General features: G+C 45.9%; 1 protein-coding gene across 7 annotated transcripts in view; it reads left to right on the top strand.

The window, feature by feature from the left end:
- LOC130290494 (NF-kappa-B inhibitor-like protein 1) overlaps positions 1-20,320 on the top strand; it is a 38,031-nt gene extending 17,711 nt beyond the window's left edge. The window contains exons 1-5 of one of the 7 annotated variants that reach the window (XM_056538207.1): positions 8,194-8,274; positions 11,846-12,121; positions 14,328-14,440; positions 16,338-16,473; positions 19,241-20,317. In XM_056538207.1, the coding sequence (XP_056394182.1) occupies positions 11,851-12,121; positions 14,328-14,440; positions 16,338-16,473; positions 19,241-19,863 (1,143 nt within the window). In that variant the 5' untranslated portion in view covers positions 8,194-8,274; positions 11,846-11,850 and the 3' untranslated portion in view covers positions 19,864-20,317. Of the gene's footprint in view, positions 1-8,193; positions 8,275-11,834; positions 12,122-12,485; positions 12,589-14,327; positions 14,441-16,337; positions 16,474-19,240 lie in introns of those variants that run through there. The other 6 variants (XM_056538205.1, XM_056538210.1, XM_056538203.1 and 3 more) reach the window with 6 other exon arrangements.
- The last annotated feature ends 312 nt before the right edge of the window (positions 20,321-20,632 follow it).

Below are 20,632 nucleotides of genomic sequence, written 5' to 3'. Positions count from 1 at the left end.
CAACTGGTGCCAGAAAGTTAAACAGATTTGTAAATTACTTCTATTTAAAAAAAAAATCTTAATCCTTCCAGTACTTATCAGCTGCTGTATAATAAAAAGAAAGTTCTTTTCTTTTTGAATTTCTTTCCTGTCTGACCACAGTGCTCTCTGCTGACACCTCTGTCCATGTCAGGAACTGTCCAGATAGTTAGGTTTGCTATGGGGATTTGCTCCTGTTCTGGACTGTTCCTGACATGGACAAGGGCGTCAGTAAAGATCACTGTGTGGAATGGGGAGAGGGATACATGACAAAAGTACAATGCAATACAATGACAAGTGGCAAACCTCTCTTTCCAACGCGTTTCTCCCCTAACTACACAGGGGCTCATCAGGGATAAGAGGAAACCACAATATAATAGATATGAATAGAAATAGTGAACCATAAGCACAACACTGTTTCAAATTATATAATTCATTAAGATGCGGTAGATATAAATAAGACACAAAATTGCGGCGGCCCGAGTACACTCAGGTAGAATGCTGTCACATGACAAATCATGTGATGTCAAATCACATGATAGGGGAATAGGATGTCTACAGGAATACCAATGGAACGTGGTTGGGGTACTGATGAAACAGATTACATTCCACAGAGGGTATGGCAATATTTGGTAAATGATAGATGGCAGTGAATGGGATATTGAAAAGAGGTAAGGGAAAAGATGGAAAGAATAAGGTTACTGGCTAACTACAAAAACGATTGGACACCTATAAAACTGTAAAATTGTGATAAAGAAAGTGAACACTATATTATAGTGTCCAATGAGAACACAAGTTCATGAATTATGGAATATATATGGTAATATATATATATATATATATATATATATATATATATATATAATAGATATATTTCATTAAGATGAGGTAGATATAAATGAGACAGTTAGACAGGTGTCCAAAATAAAGGATGCAGAAGGAGTCTGTGTCGGTCAGAGTCAAATGTACGTCACATATACAGGAAGGTAAAGTACTAGATTAAAGTAGTACAATATTAACCCCTACAGGACCCATGACGTAACGGTACGTCCCGACACCCTGGGTCTTAAGGACCAGGGACGTACATTTACGTCATGGGCAGTTCTAGTCCCCGCCGTGCGCCGGGCGGGGATCGGAGCGGGATGGCTGCTGAAATCATTCAGCAGGCATCCCGTGCAAATGCCCAGGGGGGTCATCAGACCCCCCATGTTGGCGATCGCAGCAAATCGCAAGTGAATTCACACTTGCGATTTGCGCGATTCCGGGTCATTACGGGTCTATAGTGACCCGGTGACCCGGAATGTAAGGGGGATCGCGGGTGTCTAAGACACCCACGATCCCCCTGTAGCGATAGGAATGAGGTGGCAGGGGTGCCACCCCTCCTATCCCTGCTATTGATGGTCTAGACGCGACCACCCATAGCAGATCGGGGGTGGGGGGGGGGTTTACTTTCGCTTACCCCGTCCTGCCCTCCCACAATAGGCGGGGCAGGACGGGGAAACGACGGGGACCCGCGCCGAAGATCCACTTACCGATCCGGGCAGGCGACGGAGGCTGCAGGCGACTGAGATCGGCGGGCGGGGATGAGGTGCGGCTGGATCCGACGGAAGCTGGTGAGTTGCCTAGCAACATCTGGAGGGTACAGTTTGAGACCATTATGCAGTGGTCTCTAACTGTAGCCCTCCAGATGTTGCAAAACTACAACTCCCAGCATGCCCAGACAGCTGTTTGGGCATGCTGGAATATGTAGTTTTGCAACAGCTGGAGGGCTACAGTTTGAGACCACTATATAGTGGTCCCTAAACTGTAGCCCTCCAGATCTTGCAAAACTACAACTCCTAGCATGCTCAAACAACTGTTTGCTGTCAGGGCATGCTGGGAATTGTAGTTTTGCAACAGCTGGAGGACCACAGTTTGGAGATCACTTTGCAGTGTTCTCTAAAACTGTAGCCCTCCAGATGTTGCAAAACTGCAAATCCCAGCATGTCCAAACAGCAATCAGCTGTCTCGGCATGCTGGGAGTTGTAGTTGCGTACCTCCAGCTATTGCATAACTACATCTCCCAGCATGCCCTTCGGCGATCAGTACATGCTGGGAGTTGTAGTTTTGCAACAGCTGGAGGTCCGCAGGTTTGAGACCACTGCTGTACGCTGTATACCTATGCCCGGGCTGCAAAAGATACAGAAAATAAACTTTTAACTCGCCCACGTCGCTGGGGACTGGAACGCCGGACAGCCGTCAGCCTATCACCGGCCAGAGCGATGCCCCGCACCTGCCAGTGATAGGCTGAGCCCACTGTCATATATGAAGCCGTATACAGCGTACAGTAGTGGTCTCCAACCTGCGGACCTCCAGCTGTTGCAAAACTACAACTCCCAGCATGTCCGGGCATGCTGGGAGTTGTAGTTTTGCAACAACTGGAGGTCCGCAGGTTGGAGACCACTGGCGTACAGTGAGTTCCATCGCCGGCGGGCCCCCAACAAAGAGGAGGAGGGCAGTGCTTGACATATGAGAGTAGTACCCTGCTGGGCTGATCATTAATTGGGGGGAGCAGAACAGTGCTGGCAGGTAACATGATTTTGGGGGGGGGGGGGGGGGGGTGGAGAAGCCGAAAACCGCGCGCGGGTCACATGATAGGGGCGGGGGGGGGGGGGGGGGGGGGCTGAACAGCGCTGGCGGGTCAATTGATTTTGGGGGGGGGGGGAATATCGTTATATACCGTGGAACCACCGTAAGTTAAAAAAATACCATGATACACATATATGGTCATACCGCCGAGCCCTAGGTATATGCAGAGCAACCCCCCCTCTCCCCCCCTTCCCTAGAGGTATATGCAGAGCACCCCCTCCCTCCCCCCTTCCCTATATGTAAATGCAGAGCACCCCCCCCCCCTCTCCCCCTTCCCTATAGGTAAATGCAGAGCACCCCCCCTCCCTCTCTCCCCCTTCCCTATAGGTAAATGCAGAGCACCCCCCCTCTCCCCCCCTTCCCTATAGGTAAATGCAGAGCCCCCCCCCCCCCCTCGAGGTAAATGCAGAGCACCCCCCCTCTCCCCCCTTCCCTATAGGTAAATGCAGAGCACCCCCCCCTTCCCTATAGGTAAATGCAGAGCACCCCCCCCTTCCCTATAGATAAATGCAGAGCAACCCCCCTTCCCCATAGGTAAATGTAGAGCAAAAAAAATAAATAAAAAAGGATGCTCACCTGATATCCCACGCAGCGATCTCCTCATCTGCAGGGCCCGCGTCTTCTCCCCTCCACAGTACAGGCGCTGATGAGTGACGTCACCGGCGCCTGTACTGTGTGCTGCGTGGGGGCGGAGGTCACGTCTCCTCTGTGTAGCTGCAGATGCGGCTCACACAGAGGGGACGCCTTCTCCTCTATGTGCGTGTATCGCGCATACAGGAGAAGGCACCGCTGTCTGCTGGGGATCTGGGACAAGTGTCCCCCCGCCCCCCCCCTTGGTACGCCACTGCCTGGTCCTTAACCCCTTAAGGACCCAGCCATTTTACACCTTAGAACCTGGACATTTTTTGAACATCTGACCACTGTCACTTTAAACATTAATAACACTTCATTTTTTACACTCGCATTTTCTTGTAGAGGGGTAAAAGGAGAACATTTATACTTGTATTTGTAGCCCAATTTCTCTCGAGTAAGGACATACGTCATATGTCTATGTAAATTGTTCGGCGGGCGCAGTAGAGGGCTCAGAAGGGAAGGAGCGACAAGGGGATTTTGGAGAGTACGTTTTTCTGAAATGGTTTTTGGGGGGCATGTTGCATTTAGGAAGCCCCTATGGTGCCAGGACAGCAAAATAACCCCCACATGGCATACCATTTTGGAAACTAGACCCCTTGAGGAATGTAACAAGGCATAAAGTGAGCATATACCCCCCACTGGTGTCTGTCAGATCTTTGGAACAGTGGGCTGTACAAAATTTTTAATTTGCACAGCCCACTGTTCCAAAGATCTGTCAGACACCAGTGGGGTGTAAATTCTCACTGCACCCCTCATTACATTCCGTGAGGGGTGTAGTTTCCGAAATGGGGTCACATATGGGGTTTTGTTTTTTTTGCGTTTGTCAAAACCGCTGTAACAATCAGCCACCCCTGTGCAAATCACCTCAAATGTACATGGTGCACTCTCCCTTCTGAGCCTTGTTGTGCGCCCCCAGAGCACTTTGCGCCCACATATGGGGTATCTCCGTAGTGGGGAGAAATTGCATTACAAATTTTTGGGGGCTTTTTTCCCTTTTACCTCTTGTCAAAATGAAAAGTATAGGGCAACACCAGCATGTTAGTGTAAAAAATTTATTTTTTTACACTAACATGCTGGTGTAGACCCAAACTTCACCTTTTCATAAGGGGTGAAAGGAGAAAAAGCCCCCCAAAATTTGTTAGGCAATTTCTCCCGAGTACGGCGATACTCCATATGTGACCCTAAACTGTTGCCTTGAAATACGACAGGGCTCCAAAGTGAGAGCGCCATGCGCATTTGAGGCCTGAATTAGGGATTTGCATAGGGGTGAACATAGGGGTATTCTACGCCAGCGATTCCCAAACAGGGTGCCTCCAGCTGTTGCAAAACTCCCAGCATGTTTGGACAGTCAACGGCTGTCCGGCAATACTGGGAGTTGTTGTTTTGCAACAGCTGGAGGCTCCATTTTGGAAACAGTGGCGTACCAGACGTTTTTCATTTTTATTGGGGAGGGGAGGGGGGCTTTGTAGGGGTATGTGTATATGTAGTGTTTTTTACTTATTTTATTGTGTTTTAGTTTAGTGTAGTGTTTTTAGGGTACAGTCACATGGGCGGGGGGTTACAGCGAGTTTCCCGCTGCGAGTTTGAGCTGCCGCGCAAAATTTGCTGCATCACAAACTTGCAGCCTGATACTCACTGTAAGCACCCTGCCCATGTGAATGTACCCTGTACATTCACAGGGGGGGGGGGGGGGGACCTCCAGCTGTTGCAAAACTACAACTACCAGCATGCACGGTCTATCAGTGCATGCTGGTAGTTATAGTTTTGCAACAGCTGGAGGCACATGGGTTGGGAAACACTGAGTTAGGAAACAGACAATGTTTCCCAACCAGTGTGCCTCCAGTTGATGCAAAACCACAACTCAGCAGCAGCCGAAGGGCATATTGGGAGTAGTGGTTACGCAACAGCTGGAGGAGAACAGTTTGGGGACCACTGTGTAGTGGTGTCCAAGCTGTAGCCCTCCATATGTTGCAAAACTACAACTCCCAGTATGCCAAAACTGTCCAGGCATGCTGGGAGTTGTAGTTCTGCAACATCTGAAGGGCCAGATGTTACAGAACTACAACTCCCAGCATGCCTGGACAGTAAGGGCATGCTGAGGATGTGTAGTTTTGCAACATCTGGAAGGGCACAGTGGTCCCAAAACTGTGGACCTCCAGATGTTGCAAAACTGCAACTCCCAGCATGCCCAGATGCCAAGGGCTGTCTGGGCATGCTGGGAGTAGAAGTATACAGGGTCCCATTACAGCAATGCATGTTGCTTTACGGCGACGTGCATTGCTGTAAAGGGCCCGACCGCGGCTGAAGAGGAACTCACCTGTCGCCGCCGCCGTCTTCATCGCCGGGATCCGGGTCTTAAGGGACGAGGTAAGTACCGGGGCCGGTCCCCAGCACTCCCCCGTCCCCCGCCGCGTCCTCCGGTCTTCCTCCCGTCCGGACATCCAGGGGCCGGGCAGGGCTGGAGGAAGTAACCGCCCCCCCCCCCCCCTGCGGATCGCAGGGGATCGGAGGAGGTGGAAGGCTTGCCACCTCGCTCCTATACTTTAGCATCATGCAAAATTACCGGGCGGTCGGGTCCCAGAGACCCGACCAGCCCGGTATCGCCGCAGATCGCAATGGTGATTTTCCTACATGGCCCCCCTCGGCGTTTGCCCTGATCTCTGCCTTGGGCGCGGCAGAGACCGAAGAAACACCAGGACGTTCTAGTACGTCCTGGGTCCTTAACCCCTTAAGGACGCAGGACGTAAATGTACGTCCTGGTGAGGTGGTACTTAACGCACCAGGACGTACATTTACGTCCTAAGCATAACCGCGGGCATCGGAGCGATGCCCGTGTCATGCGCGGCTGATCCCGGCTGCTGATCGCAGCCAGGGACCCGCCGGCAATGGCCGACGCCCGCGATCTCGCGGGCGTCCGCCATTAACCCCTCAGGTGCCGGGATCAATACAGATCCCGGCATCTGCGGCAGTTCGCGATTAAAATGAACGATCGGATCGCCCGCAGCGCTGCTGCGGGGATCCGATCATTCATAACGCCGCACGGAGGTCCCCTCTCCTTCCTCCGTGCGGCTCCCGGCGTCTCCTGCTCTGGTCTGTGATCGAGCAGACCAGAGCAGGAGATGACCGATAATACTGATCTGTTCTATGTCCTATACATAGAACAGATCAGTATTAGCAATCATGGTATTGCTATGAATAGTCCCCTATGGGGACTATTCAAGTGTAAAAAAAAATTTAAAAAAATGTAAAAGTAAAAGTAAAAAAAAAGTGAAAAATCCACTCCCCCAATAAAAAAGTAAAACGTCCGTTTTTTCCTATTTTACCCCCAAAAAGCGTAAAAAACATTTTTTATAGACATATTTGGTATCGCCGCGTGCGTAAATGTCCGAACTATTAAAATAAAATGTTAATGATCCCGTACGGTGAACGGCGTGAACGAAAAAAAATTAAAAAAGTCCAAAATTCCTACTTTTTTAATACATTTTATTAAAAAAAAAATTATAAAAAATGTATTAAAAGTTTTTTATATGCAAATGTGGTATCAAAAAAAAGTACAGATCATGGCGCAAAAAATGAGCCCCCATACTGCCGCTTATACGGAAAAATAAAAAAGTTATAGGTCATCAAAATAAAGGGATTATAAACGTACTAATTTGGTTAAAAAGTTTGTGATTTTTTTTAAGCGCAACAATAATATAAAAGTATATAATAATGGGTATCATTTTAATCATATTGACCCTCAGAATAAAGAACACATGTCATTTTTACCAGAAATTGTACGGCGTGAAAACAAAACCTTCCAAAATTAGCAAAATTGCGTTTTTCGTTTTAATTTCCCCACAAAAATAGTGTTTTTTGGTTGCGCCATACATTTTATGATATAATGAGTGATGTCATTACAAAGGACAACTGGTCGCGCAAAAAACAAGCCCTCATACTAGTCTGTGGATGAAAATATAAAAGAGTTATGATTTTTAGAAGGCGAGGAGGAAAAAATGAAAACGTAAAAATTAAATTGTCTGAGTCCTTAAGGCCAAAATGGGCTGAGTCCTTAAGGGGTTAAGGGGTTAAAGAGGTACTCCGGTGGAAAAGTTTTTTAATCAACTGGTGCCAGAAAGTTAAACAGATTTGTAAATGACTTCTATTAAAAAATCTTTACCATTCCAGTACTTTTTAGCAGCTGTATGCTACAAAGGAAATTCTTTATTTATTTTTGTCTTGTCCACAGTGCTCTCTGCTGACATCTCTGCCCGTGTCAGGAACTGTCCAGAGCAGCATAGGTTTGCTATGGGGATTTTCTCCTGCTCTGGACAGTTCCTCATACGGGAATCAGGTGTCAGCAGAGAGCACTGACAAAAAAGAAATTAAAAAAGAAGTTATAGTTTTGCAACAACTGGAGGTGCCCTGATTTGGAATTACTGGGAGAAGTTGTAGTTTTGCAACAGCTGGAGGCACCCTGGTTTGGAATCACTGACCTGTGCTATGGATAGGGGATAACAAGCTGGGAAGTGTTTATCTCTTTAATCTCTTCCTATGATTATAACAAATAAAGGGGGCGCTGTTGAGCAGGACCCCCTCTGTATGCACTGATATGGTCTCTTCAGGAGGCAACCACATGTTTTTTTAAGGGGTGTCCTCCACTCTATCTCCCTGAAATCTTTATTGGACACCCAGTTGTTATGCACAGCTCAGGGGGTCTCTTTAGGTGTCCCCTCACATATAGTGACTGTGTACAGGTCTGTTGTATATATGCCTGTACCTGCTGTAATATACAGCACATATAGTAGGTGCACAGCCTCTATATTGTCATCCTTATAAACACTAAATACAGTCGGGCACAAAGAGCCCTATTCCTGTTTCCTGGGGGACAGATCTTCTGCTGGACAGGAAGTTGATTGCTGACTCCGCCCAGTACACCCGGAAGTGCGTAGTGAAGCTTCCTGTGCCGGGTGCAGTGTACAGGACATTGGTGTAGTGAGGGGAGCAGACCTAGAGGTGAGTGTGGAGGGGGCACATATACCCCATGCTGGTTCCTGCCCTGTACTACACTGCACATCAGCCAGCTCCTACACTAGCAGGGCATGCTGGGGGTTGTAGTCCTACATGACATAGGGAACCACTGGTTGCACCTTAGCTGGCTCTGCTGTGTATCCTCACTTGCTGACTGTGTATGAGTATAATTTCCCATCCACAGAGCCATATCAGGGCTTGGTATTTTTGCAGGACTATTGTACTATAATATATATTGCAAAAATGGTGGGGGGAGTTTTTTTTTATTTTATCTTAAAAAAAAAAAAAAGCAAATTTGGAAGAGAGAGAGAGAGAGAGTGTGTGTGTGTGTGTGTTTGTGTGTGTATATATATATATATTTTTTTTTTAACGCAGTTTACTGTGCAGTCAAACATGTTAGATTGATTCTTCAGATCAGTACAATTACTGTGATATTCTAGATCAGTGTTTCCCAACCAGGATGCCTCCAGCTGTTGCAAAACTACAACACCCAGCATGCCCGGACATCCTGGCATGCTGGGAGTTGTAGTTTTGCAACTGCTGAAGGCACCCTGGTTGGGAAACACTGCTTTACATACATTTTTTTTTACTTTCATTTAATAATAAAAAAAAAAATATATATATATATATATATATATATATATATATATATCCTCAGAAAAGTGGAAGCGGCACTCCAAAATCACATCAAAATAGTGGTTTATTCACTCATCTGTGTAAGCTTACACAGATGAGTGAATAAACCACTATTTTGATGTGATTTTGGAGTGCCGCTTCCACTTTTCTGAGGATATTACGTTGGGGGTCGGTCTGCCCCTGAAGCTGAGCACCCAGACGGATCTAGAATCCTGTACCACGGTGCTTCTTCTTTGTTTTCCCTTTATATATATATATATATATATATATATATATATATATATATATATATACAGTGACCCCTCGACATATGATGGCCTCGACATATGATCATTTCAACATATGATGGCCTCTCAGAGCCCATCGTATGTTGAAGGCAGCCTCGACATATGATGCTGCTGTGTGTTGGGGCCATCATACAAACAGCTATCTGACCGCGCTGACAACTTCACCAACTGACAGATAGTTGTATAATGTCCCCGTGTGCCCCGTTCTGCCTCCTGTTACTCACATGCTGTTCTGCTAACTCATACAGGCTTCCACTGTGAGCTCCGTGTAAGCCCCGCCCCCCAGTGCAGCCATAGCCAATAGCCTGCAGCATCTTGCTGCAGGCATCCAATGAGCTGCTGGCTGCCCTCTCCTTCCTTTCCTATAGAGCTGTAGTAGGCAGGATCGTAATGGAGGACATTCTGTCCCCCCTGAAGGTATTTAAAGAACTGTACAGTACTGTATGCGATGTCACACATCACATACAATACATATACACACTATACACCCCATACATCAATGTTTCCCTATCAGTGTGCCTCCAGCTGTTGCAAAACTATAACTCTCAGCATGCCCAGACAGTCAATGGCTGTACATGCATGCTGGGAGTTGTAGTTGTGCAACAGCTGGAGGCACCCTGGTTTGTTAAACACTCCCCATACACTCCACATACAATGGTCATCCCAGAACCAATTAGCAGTTTCCCATAGAGATATGTATTCAACATACAATGGTTCCAAGGCCCCGGAACCAATTACCATTTTTACATAGACATATGTACTCGACATATGATGGTTTCAACATATGATGGTTCTCCTGGAACCAATTAATATCATATGTTGAGGGATCACTGTATATTAAATTTACCATGTTCTGACCCCCTAATTTTTTTTTCCATCTATGGAGCGCTTTTTGTGCTGTTTTGGTCTGTAGGTTTTATTGCAGATCAGATTTTTTGATCAGCTTTTTCCCAAAAAAAAAAAAAGTTGTGATTAAATGTGACTAGAAACAGAAAAAAAAGGGATTCCGTAATTTTTTTTTTTTTTTTTCATAACATAAATTTAATAGTTTCGACAATTCCGCACATAGTGATACCAAATGGGAAGGGGGTGATGTGAATTTTATATTTATAAAAAAAAAAAAACACACCCCTTTTATATGCCCCCTAAGATCCCAATAATGCACCACCAACATGGCTGTTTAGACAGTGGCCTCTAAAGTGTCAATAGCTGCCAATGGCCATCGCCACACGCCGGCTATTGGACGCTCTAACCAGAAAGTGGGTTGCTGGGTATGCAGTGGGCCTCAGTCCTGAGCACGCTCCATACACCCTTAAAGGGGTACTCCGGTGGAAATCAACTGGTGCCAGAAAGTAAAACAGATTTGTAAATTACTTCCATTAAAAAAAAATCTTAATCCTTCCGGTACTTATTAAAAATTCTTCTCTTTTTGGAACACAGAGCTCTCTGCTGACATCATGAGCACAGTGCTCTCTGCTGACATCTCTGTCCATTTTAGGAACTGTCTATAGCAGCATATGTTTTCTATGGGGATTTTCTCCTACTCTGGACAGTTTTTAAAATGGACAGAGGTGTCAGCAGAGAGCACTGTGGTCATGATGTCAGCAGAGAGCTCTGTGTTCCAAAATGAAAAGAATTTCCTCTGTAGTATTCTGCAGCTAATAAGTACTGGAAGGATTAAAATGTTTTAATAGAAGTAATTTACAAATCTGTTTAACTTTCTGGCACCAGTTGATTTAAAAATGTTTTAATGGCGCCATGATGGATCAGATCCGTCATGGGTCTGAAGAGAGGTAAATATTGTTATAAATGCCCTTTAATAAAGATGCTTACTGTCATTGAATAGAAAAATTCCCATCCATAGACTGATCCATAATCACATCTGAGGGTTTGCTACAGTTGTATTCTGTTCTCTGCATTATGAGGCATTTTCAGCTGGGACTCCGGCCTGATACTTAAAGGGGTATTCCAGGCAAAAACTTTTTTTATATATCAACTGGCTCCGGAAAGTTAAACAGATTTGTAAATTACTTCTATTAAAAAATCTTAATCCTTCCAATAGTTATTAGCTTCTGAAGTTTTCTGTCTAACTGCTCAATGATGAAGTCACGTCCCGGGAGCTGTGCATGATGGGAGAATATCCCCATAGGAACTGCACAGCTCCCGGGACGTGAGTCATCAGAAAGCAGTTAGACAGAAACCAACAACTCAACTTCAGAAGCTAATAACTATTGGAAGGATTAAGATTTTTTAATAGAAGTAATTTACAAATCTGTTTAACTTTCCAGAGCCAGTTGATATATAAAAAAAAAGTTTTGGCCTGGAATACCCCTTTAACACGTGCACTGATACATTGTAGCAAACTATCAGCATTTGTGCTGCTGTATGTATTGATTAGACCAGATAACAGTGTAGCAGTTTTCAGACTTTTAATATAAATAAGAATGTTTCCACTTTCTGACAGCAAATAGAGATCTTGATATGGTGTTAAGCTGTGTTTTTCCAAGCCAGGATGCCTCCAGCTGTTGCAAAACTACAACTCCCGGCATGCCCGGACAGCCTGTGGCACCCTGGTTGGGCAAACACTGGTGTAGAAGTTCTAAAAACGTGCCTTACTATCAGCTCCTCTGTAGGTCTCATGGCTTTCCGGCGGGAGCAGAAGGCTCTGCGGTATATCGAGCGCGGCGACGTCCTCCGCCTGAAGTCTTACATCAGAAAGCATCGCCACCTACAGCTGGATAAAGCCATCCCGGGAGGGCGGAGCCTTCTGCACGCTGCCTGCACACTGCGGGACGATGCCTGCGCGCTGCTGCTGCTCCGCAAAGGCGCCGACCCACTGAAGGGCGATGCCTCTGGGAACAACGCTCTGCACGTGGCAGCCCTTGAAGTGGAGAAGGGAGGATGGAAAGGTGAGGACGGAGGGAATAGTAGTACACCTGAACTTGGGCATTCCCATGATAACCATGTAACATATATATGACCTGCAGATGGCAGTGTTACAGTCGGACTACACAGGCCTGGAAAATGGGATCTATTCTATATCAGATTGGCAGAGGGTGTACAAATGCTGATAAAGAAGTACACCAGTTTTTTGTTTTTACCCATATCATGCACACTCGCCTTTACTAGTTGTACAGTGTCATCTGTTGCATTCCAGCACAGCTGCAGCTATGCATTTCATTACTGTGACTGAATCATATGATCGCCATCGAATATGCAAAAAAAATCAGTGTTGAATGAGTAAGTGATCCGCTGCCTTCCTGTGAACTGTAGGATGACATCATCACCTACCAGATCCCTCCTGCTAGCTTCCAGAATTCTCCCCTCCCAGATCTGTATACTGCTGCTGTCATCTCTATGGAATCAGGATTTAAAGGCGCTATACACCTCCCCGGAGGCTGTGTTTGTACACACGCTCACACAAGTTTTTTTTTTATTGGAATTTCTCTTAAAGGGGTACTCCAGTGGAAATTTTTTTTTTTTTTAAATCATCTGGTGCCAGAAAGTTAAACAGATTTGTAAATTACTTCTATTAAAAAAATCTTTACCCTTTCAGTACTTTTTAGTAGCTGTATGCTACAGAGGAAATTCTTTCCTTTTTGAATTTCTTTTTTGTCTTGTCCAGAGTGCTCTCTGCTGACACCTGATGCCCGTATTAGGAACTGTCCAGAGCAGGAGAAAATCCCCATAGCAAACCTATGCTGCTCTGGACAGTTCCTGACACGGACAGAGGTGTCAGCAGAGAGCACTCTGGACAAGACAAAAAAGAAATTCAAAAAGAAAATAATTTCCTCTGTTGCATACAGCTGCTAAAAAGTACTGGAAGGGTAAAGATTTTTTAATAGAAGTAATTTACAAATCTATTTAACTTTCTGGCATCTATTCATTTAAAAAAAAAAAATAAAAAATTTCCTCCGGGGTACCCCTTTAATTGCTGAAAAATTTCACTATTTTACTGTGATTGCACAAATCGCTATAAAAATGCATTATTTTTTCAGCATTTTTGGAAAATCACTGCAAAACATGGTAAAAAAAATAAAATAAAAAAAGCTACAAAAATACAGTAACAGATGAAATACATGAACACAGCCTGAATACTTCACATCTTCATAAAACATCTAAATTGTGATTATAGGTCACATAAATCACTTTCGCCTCGTGGTAATATTTAACTTTGAATTAGCAAATACATCAAAACTGCATATAATGTGAATTGATCCCAACCAGCTTATGAGTCTCAGCTGCTGAAGTCCAGCCAGTTAATTAGATCACCAGGCTCCACACCCTCTCTCTGCAAAGCCTGAGAATAAGGGTACGTTCACACGGGCGGATTTATTTGCGGGTTTCCCGATGCGTATTTGAAAGGGGGCGGACTCTTCTCGGCTGTCCGCAGCAGATTTTCCGCTGCGGAAAATCCGCCGCAAGCCCCATTGAAGTCAGTAGGAACTGCAGATGATTTTCCGCAGCTGTACGTGTGAACGTACCCTTAAAGGGGTACTCAGTTGGAAAACAAATGTTTTCAAATCAACTGGTGCCAGAAAGTTATACAGATCTGTTATACTTAATTCTTCCAGTACTTATCAGCTGCTGATACTACATAGGAAGTTGTGTAGTTCTTTCCAGTCTGACCACAGTGCTCTCTGCTGACACCTCTGTCTGTGTCAGGAACTGTCCAAAGTAGGAGTAAATCCCCATAGAAAACCTCTCCTGCTCTGGACAGTTCCTGACATGGACAGAGGTGTCAGCAGAGAGCATGTGAGGGTGCCAGAAGTTGGAACCCCTCCTAAGAAATAGATCATCAATTTAAAGGTCCTAGAAGACCTCTTTAACTCTTTCACTATGCAGAGGGTTGGAGCTCAGTTTCGCTCAGGTCTATGTGCTCCTTTGTGATGCATTTTTATTCTACGTTTTTTTTTTTTTCATGTGACATTTTTCTTAAAGGGGTACTCTGGTGGAAAACTTTTTTTTTTTTTTTTTTTTTTAAATCATCTGGTGCCAGAAAGTTAAACAGATTTGTAAATGACTTCTATTAAAAAATATTTACCCTTCCAGTACTTTTTAGCAGCTGTATGCTGCAAAGGAAATTCTTTTCTTTCATACCTTTTTCTTGTATAGTGTACACAGACTTGGTTGTGCCAATACTCAAGCGCTGCCCGCAGTCCATCGACGTAGCAAATAATCGGGGGATAACGCCCCGAGACATCCTGAGACGGGCCGAAGACCTCATGGTAACGTATAGCCTGCACACTTACATAGTGGGATGGAGCGCCACTACCTTAGGCCCGTTTTTTTTTAAATCTCTCTGTTAGGCCTATGGGGCGCCCATTCCGGTTTCATGTTACATATACCGGTGTTTTTTTTTTTTTTAAACAGTGTGTCTCCAGCTGTTGCAAAACGACAACTCCCATCATGCCCGGACAGCCAACGGCTGTCCGGGCATGCTGGAAGTTGTCGTTTTGCAACAGCTGGAGACACACTGTTTGGGAAAACACTGGTGTAAGCATAGTGATCATGTGGGTCTTTAGACCAGGTAAATCAGGCAAATCTTCATGGTGGCCCTAACACTCTCTCTTTCTATTCCCAAGGCTGGCGTCAGGATATTATCCTATTATGTGCAGTTGCACCTGTGAGTGAGGAGGTTAAAGGGGTACTCCGGTGGCAATTGGTGCCAGAAAGTTAAACAGATTAGTAAATTACTTCTATTAAAGAATCTTAATCCTTCCAGTACTTATTATCTGCTGAATACTACAGAGGACATTCTTTTCTTTTTGGAACACAGAGCTCTCTGCTGACATCATGAGCACAGTGCTCTCTGCTGACATCTCTGTCCATTTTAGGAACTGTCCAGAGCAGCATATGTTTGCTATGGGGATTTTCTCCTACTCTGGACAGTTCTTAAAATGGACAGAGATGTCAGCAGAGAGCACTGTGCTCGTGATGTCAGCAGAGAGCACTGTGTTCCAAAAAGAAAAACATTTCCCCTGTAGTATTTAGCAGCTAATAAGTACTGGAAGGATTAAGATTTTTTAATAGAAGTAATTAACTTTCTGGCACCAGTTGATTTAAAAAAAAATAAAATAAAATAAAAAAGCTTTCCACCGGAGTACCCCTTTAATATGATGCAGGGATGTGCATTGATGGTTAGTATTTAGGGAGGTATGGGGTTTGTAAGGGGATTTGGATTCATGGATTCATTTGGGGGGGGGGGGGGGTCAGGAGTCCTGGCTGCTCTTAGGGCAGTATTTGAGCATCTGATCTGCAGCTGTATTTGCAAGGGGGCCTAGTCTGGGGTCTCTACATGTGCATATGCACAGTTCATGATTCGTATTGCTGTAGATTTTGGGTGGGGTGTGAATTTATAAGGGGAAAAAAAATTTCTCCGCATGTTTTAAACACTGCCTCTGTGTTATTGTGATCTTGCTGTCAGGGAAACCGCTTCACAAATAGCGAGGACAACACTTAAAGGGGTTATCCAGGAAAAAAAAATTTTTTTATATATATCAACTGGCTTCAGAAAGTAATCCAGATTTGTAAGTTACTTCTATTAAAAAATCTTAATCCTTCCAATAATTATCAGCTGCTGAAGTTGAGTTGTTGTTTTCTGTCTGGCAACAGGGCTCTCTGCTGACATCTCTGCTTGTCTCGGGAACTGCACAGAGTAGAAGAGGTTTGCTATGGGGATTTGCTTCTACTCTGGACAGTTTCCCAGACAGGTGTCATCAGAGAGCAAAAGAACAACTCAACTTCAGCAGCTCATAAGTACTGAAAGGAGTAAGATTTTTTTAGTAGAAGTAATTTACAAATCTGTTTAACTTTTTGGAGCCAGTTGAGATATATATATAAGTTTTTTTCCTGGATAACCCCTTTACTGATGATGTAATCTCATTTTTTGGGAGGTTGGCTACAGGCCCTCTTTAACATCCTAAGAATAGTTGCGAAGAACCTCTAGATCAGTAATTTGCCATATTGCCACCATGCTAGGAATGGATGGAGCATATTCTCAGTTACTTTACACATTTTCTTACTGTTAATCATTTTATCTTCTCCAAAATTACCGAAAATAAAAATTTCCACTTAATCCAGACTCATTTGTTTATAGCAAATATTTTTTGTTTCTTTCTATAGGAGAGGAATTCCAGGCAGAGCTCATATCAATCTGAAGCGGCTCCAGACCTCTCTTCACAGCAGTCTTCAGAATGGAGAGAGAAGCTCCTAGCGGAGAGTATGGACGAATATCAAGAGTTGTATGGTCAGTATGAGGGTAAGAGGAAATCCACCACACCTAACCTACTTATGTGTCAACTGGTGCCAGAAAGTTAAACAGATTTGTAAATTACTTCTATTAAAAAATCTTAATCCTTCCAGTACTTATTAGCTGCTGAATACTACAGAGGAAATTCTTTTCTTTTTGAAACACAGAGCTCTCTGCTGACATCTCTGTCCATTTTAGGAACTGTCCAGAGCAGCATATGTTTGCTATTGGGATTTCTCCTACTCTGGACAGTTCTTAAAGGAGATATCCAGTGCTGAAAAACTTTTCCCCTATCCTAAGCGGTTGAACCCCCTGCGATCTCCTGTCCGGGGCCCGACTCCGCGACTCGTTGGTCAGATAGCGAGTGTTGACCACCTCACGAAGCGGCGGATGAACACGCCCCCTTAATACATTGCTATGGCAGAGCCAGAGATTGCCGAAGGCAGCGCTCCGGCTCTGCCATAGAGTTGTATTGAGGGGGTTTGTCAGCCACCGCTTTGTGCGGTTGTCAACACGCCCCCTTCCCATGGGCTGCCGGGGCCCCGTACAGGAGATCGCAGGAGGCCCCAGCAGTCGGACCCCCGGCGATCTGGAACTTATCCCTTATCCTTAAGATAGGGGATACGTTTTTCAGCACTGGATATATACTTTAAGAACTGTCCAGAGTTGGAGAAAATCTCCGTAGCAAACAAATGCTGCTCTGGACAGTTCCTAAAATGGATAGAGATGTCAGCAGAGAGCACTGTGGTCAGACAGAAAAGAAATAAAAAAAAGAAAAGAACTTCCTCTGGAGAATACAGCAGTTAATAAGTACTGGCTGGAAGGATTAAGAATTTTTTAATAGAAGTAATTTGCAAACCTGCTTAACTTTCTGGCACCAGTTGATAAAAAAAAAAAAAAAAAATCAAATTAAAAAAAATTATCCACAGGAGTACCCCTTTAATGGGGGTTAAGAATGCATTTTATATCAGGGATATGGCTGCTCTCAAAGAGTAAAGTGCTTTCACTCTATGGGGGGTCATATGGCTGCACTATATACCGTATTTATCGGCGTATAACACTCACTTTTTAGGCAAAATTTTTTAGCCTAAAGTCTATGTGCGTGTTATATGCCGATACACCCCCAGGAAAGGGGGAGGCAGGGGGAGAGAGGCCGTCGCTGCCCGCTTCTCTCCCCTGCCTTTCCTGGGGTCTAGAGCCCTGCTGCCGGCCCTTCTCTCCCCCTGGCTATCGGCGCAGCTGCCCGTTCTGTCCCCCTGACTATCGGTGCCGGCCTATTGCCGGCGCCGATAGCCATGGGGAGAGAAGCGGCGCCGACAGCCAGGGGGAGAGAAGGGGCAGCGGTACCCATTGCCGGCGCCGCTGCCCCGTTGCCTCCCCCCATCCCCGGTGGCATAATTACCTGTTGCCGGGGTCGGGTCCGCGCTGCTTCAGGCCTCGGGCGTGCGTCCCCTGCGTCGTTGCTATGCGCGGCGCATGACGTCAGTGCGCCTCGCCGTGTATAGCAACGACGTAGGGGACGCACGCCGGAGGCCTGAAGCAGCGCGGACCCGACCCCGGCAACAGGTAATTATGCCACCGGAGATGGGGGAGGCAACGGGGCAGCGGCGCCGGCAATGGGTGCCGCTGCCCCTTCTCTCCCCCTGGCTGTCGGCGCCGCTTCTCTCCCCCTGGCTATCGGCGCCGGCACCGATTAGTCAGGGGGACAGAACGGGCGGCGGCGCTGATAGCCAGGGGGAGAGAAGGGCCGGCAGCAGGGCTTTAGACCCCCAGGAAAGGCAGGGGGAGAGAAGCAGGCAGCGACGGCCTCTCTCCCCCTGCCTTTCCTGGGGGTATATCGGGGTATACACGCGCACACACACGCACCCTCATTATACCATGGATATTTGGGTAAAAAACTTTTTTTACCCAAATATCCTTGGTAAAATGAGGGTGCGTGGTATACCCCGATAAATACGGTATATGGACATGTGGTTGCACTTTAATAGTGAAATTTGAGGTTATATTTTGCTAAATAAATTGTTCAGAATTGGTGTCTTTAGTCTGCACAACATCTGATAGTGGCCAAAAACCTTTTCATCTCCATCTCTGGACTTTTTTTCTCTGGTTTTGAAGTGTTCTATAAACATAGTTTGCAGTAAGATGTAGGTGTAATTAGCTCTTCTGTACGTGGTGCATGGACACTCTGACAAAGGTAGATGAACATGTCACAAGAGCCTTAAAGGGGTATTCCGGCTTTATACATCTTATCCCCTATCCAAAGGATAGGGGATAATATGCATGATCGCAGGGGTCCTGCCCCTGGGGACCCCCGCGATCTCTGTGCAGCCCCCAGCATTCCGTGCCTGGCATTGCTTCCAAACAGGGACATGACGTCACGGTCACGCCCCCTAGTGACGTCATGCCACGCCCCCCTAGTGACGTCATGCCACTCCCTCTCCATTCATGTCTATGGGAGGGGGCGTGACGGGATAAGATGTATAAACCCGAAATACCCCTTTAATAAAGGATCAGACGATCCGAAACGTGTAAACCATCTTGGTTTTATGTGACATTTGGATTTTTGTACATTTTATTTGTCCGCAATAAAGAGTAGAAGATGTGATGTGTTCATATATACATAGTTAGAACCATAAAAAAAAGCAAATGTTTATCAGATTTAACCAAGGAAGGATATGAGATGTCAGATTACTTTAGGTGCCTGACACACACATCATTATTTCCCTCCTGTTACTGTGGATGTTCTCAGTGTTTTGTGTTGTTCTTCTTCTTTCAGAGGATTATCCAGAAGAAGAAGAAGAAGAACCGGAGGTGGAGACCTTTGAGTCCTGGGCTGATCGAATCTACAGAGAATATCATGCAAGGAGGGTGCAGTCTGAGCCTTCTGGAAAAAAGAGCAAAAAGGTCGCTGTGCAGGAATCGTCCAGGGTCACAGAGGAGAAGACATATTTACAGAGACAACAACAGAAGGAGAAGGAAGTGCGGGAGGTGCACGGCAAGCGCTATCAGAAGAAATGTGAGGAGGTGTTCGGAAGAACCAAACCTGGAGAGGAACATGTGAAGAACAATGAGAAGGTTACAGGAGGAGACGGTGAAGCCAGTGGTCAGGGCTCCACCAGTTTCGGGAATAGTCTTGGAACTTTGGGTTACAGTGACATCCCATGGCCCCTACCAGGAGGGACTCCTGAACTGATGGCACAGACCATTGCTTCTTGTGGTGACCCCTCAGATACAGCCTCGTATAAACGTTACCTGCGGGCACAGAGGGTGACGTGGCATCCTGACCGCTTCATGCAGAGATGTGGTTCACGTCTGGTGGCCAAAGACCGAGAACGTGTGCTGAGAACTGTTACAGCCTTGTCACAGGAACTGAACAGACTAGCAGAGATGACCAAGTGATGGGAAGACCCCATCTTGCACTACCAAATGTAACTTTTTTTAAAGGGGTACTCCGCTGCCCCAGCATTCAGAACATTTAGTTCCGAACGCTGGGTGGGGGCTGCGGGGGTAATGACGTCATGGCCACATCCCCTCTTGACGCGTTGCCATGCCCCCTCCCATAGACTTACATTGAGGGAGGTGGGGTGTGACGTCATGAGGGGGCGTGGCCGTGATGTCACAACACCCGCAGCCCGCACAAAATACAGTAGCTGGAAACCTTAATCTTATTTTTTTTTTCCCTGCTCTTTTTAAAGGGGTACTCCACCCCTAGACATCTTATCTCTTATCCAAAAGATAGGGGATAAGAGGTCTGATCGCGGGGGTCCTGCAGTTGGGGGTCGCGGGGGGTCCTGCAGTCTCTGTGCAGCACCCAGCGTTCATTTAGAACACTTGAAGTGGAAGGTGGGGGTCGTGACCTCACGGCCACACCCCTGGCGAGATCAGGGCCCTGGGGACGTCACGCCACGCCCCCTCAATGCAAGTCTATGGGAGGGGGCGTGACGGCCGTCACGCCCCCTCCCATAGACTTGCATTGAGTGGGCGTGGTGTCACAACCCCCCGCCGCCCGCTCAGAACGTTCAGAAGAAAGTGTTCAGAACACTGGGGCAGCGGAGTACCCCTTTAAGGGAGGGGGGAGGTTTAGGAGGGAAAGAATATTTGTACCATGTAATATGTATTTTGTACTCTGTATCATCTGTTTTGTTATAAAATAAAAAATTCTAAAAAA

The sequence above is a fragment of the Hyla sarda genome, chromosome 9 (genome assembly GCF_029499605.1).
Source record: "Hyla sarda isolate aHylSar1 chromosome 9, aHylSar1.hap1, whole genome shotgun sequence".
Classification (NCBI taxonomy): domain Eukaryota; kingdom Metazoa; phylum Chordata; class Amphibia; order Anura; family Hylidae; genus Hyla; species Hyla sarda.
Note: the sequence above shows the minus strand (reverse complement) of the source record. Positions and strands in the feature narration are given on the sequence as shown.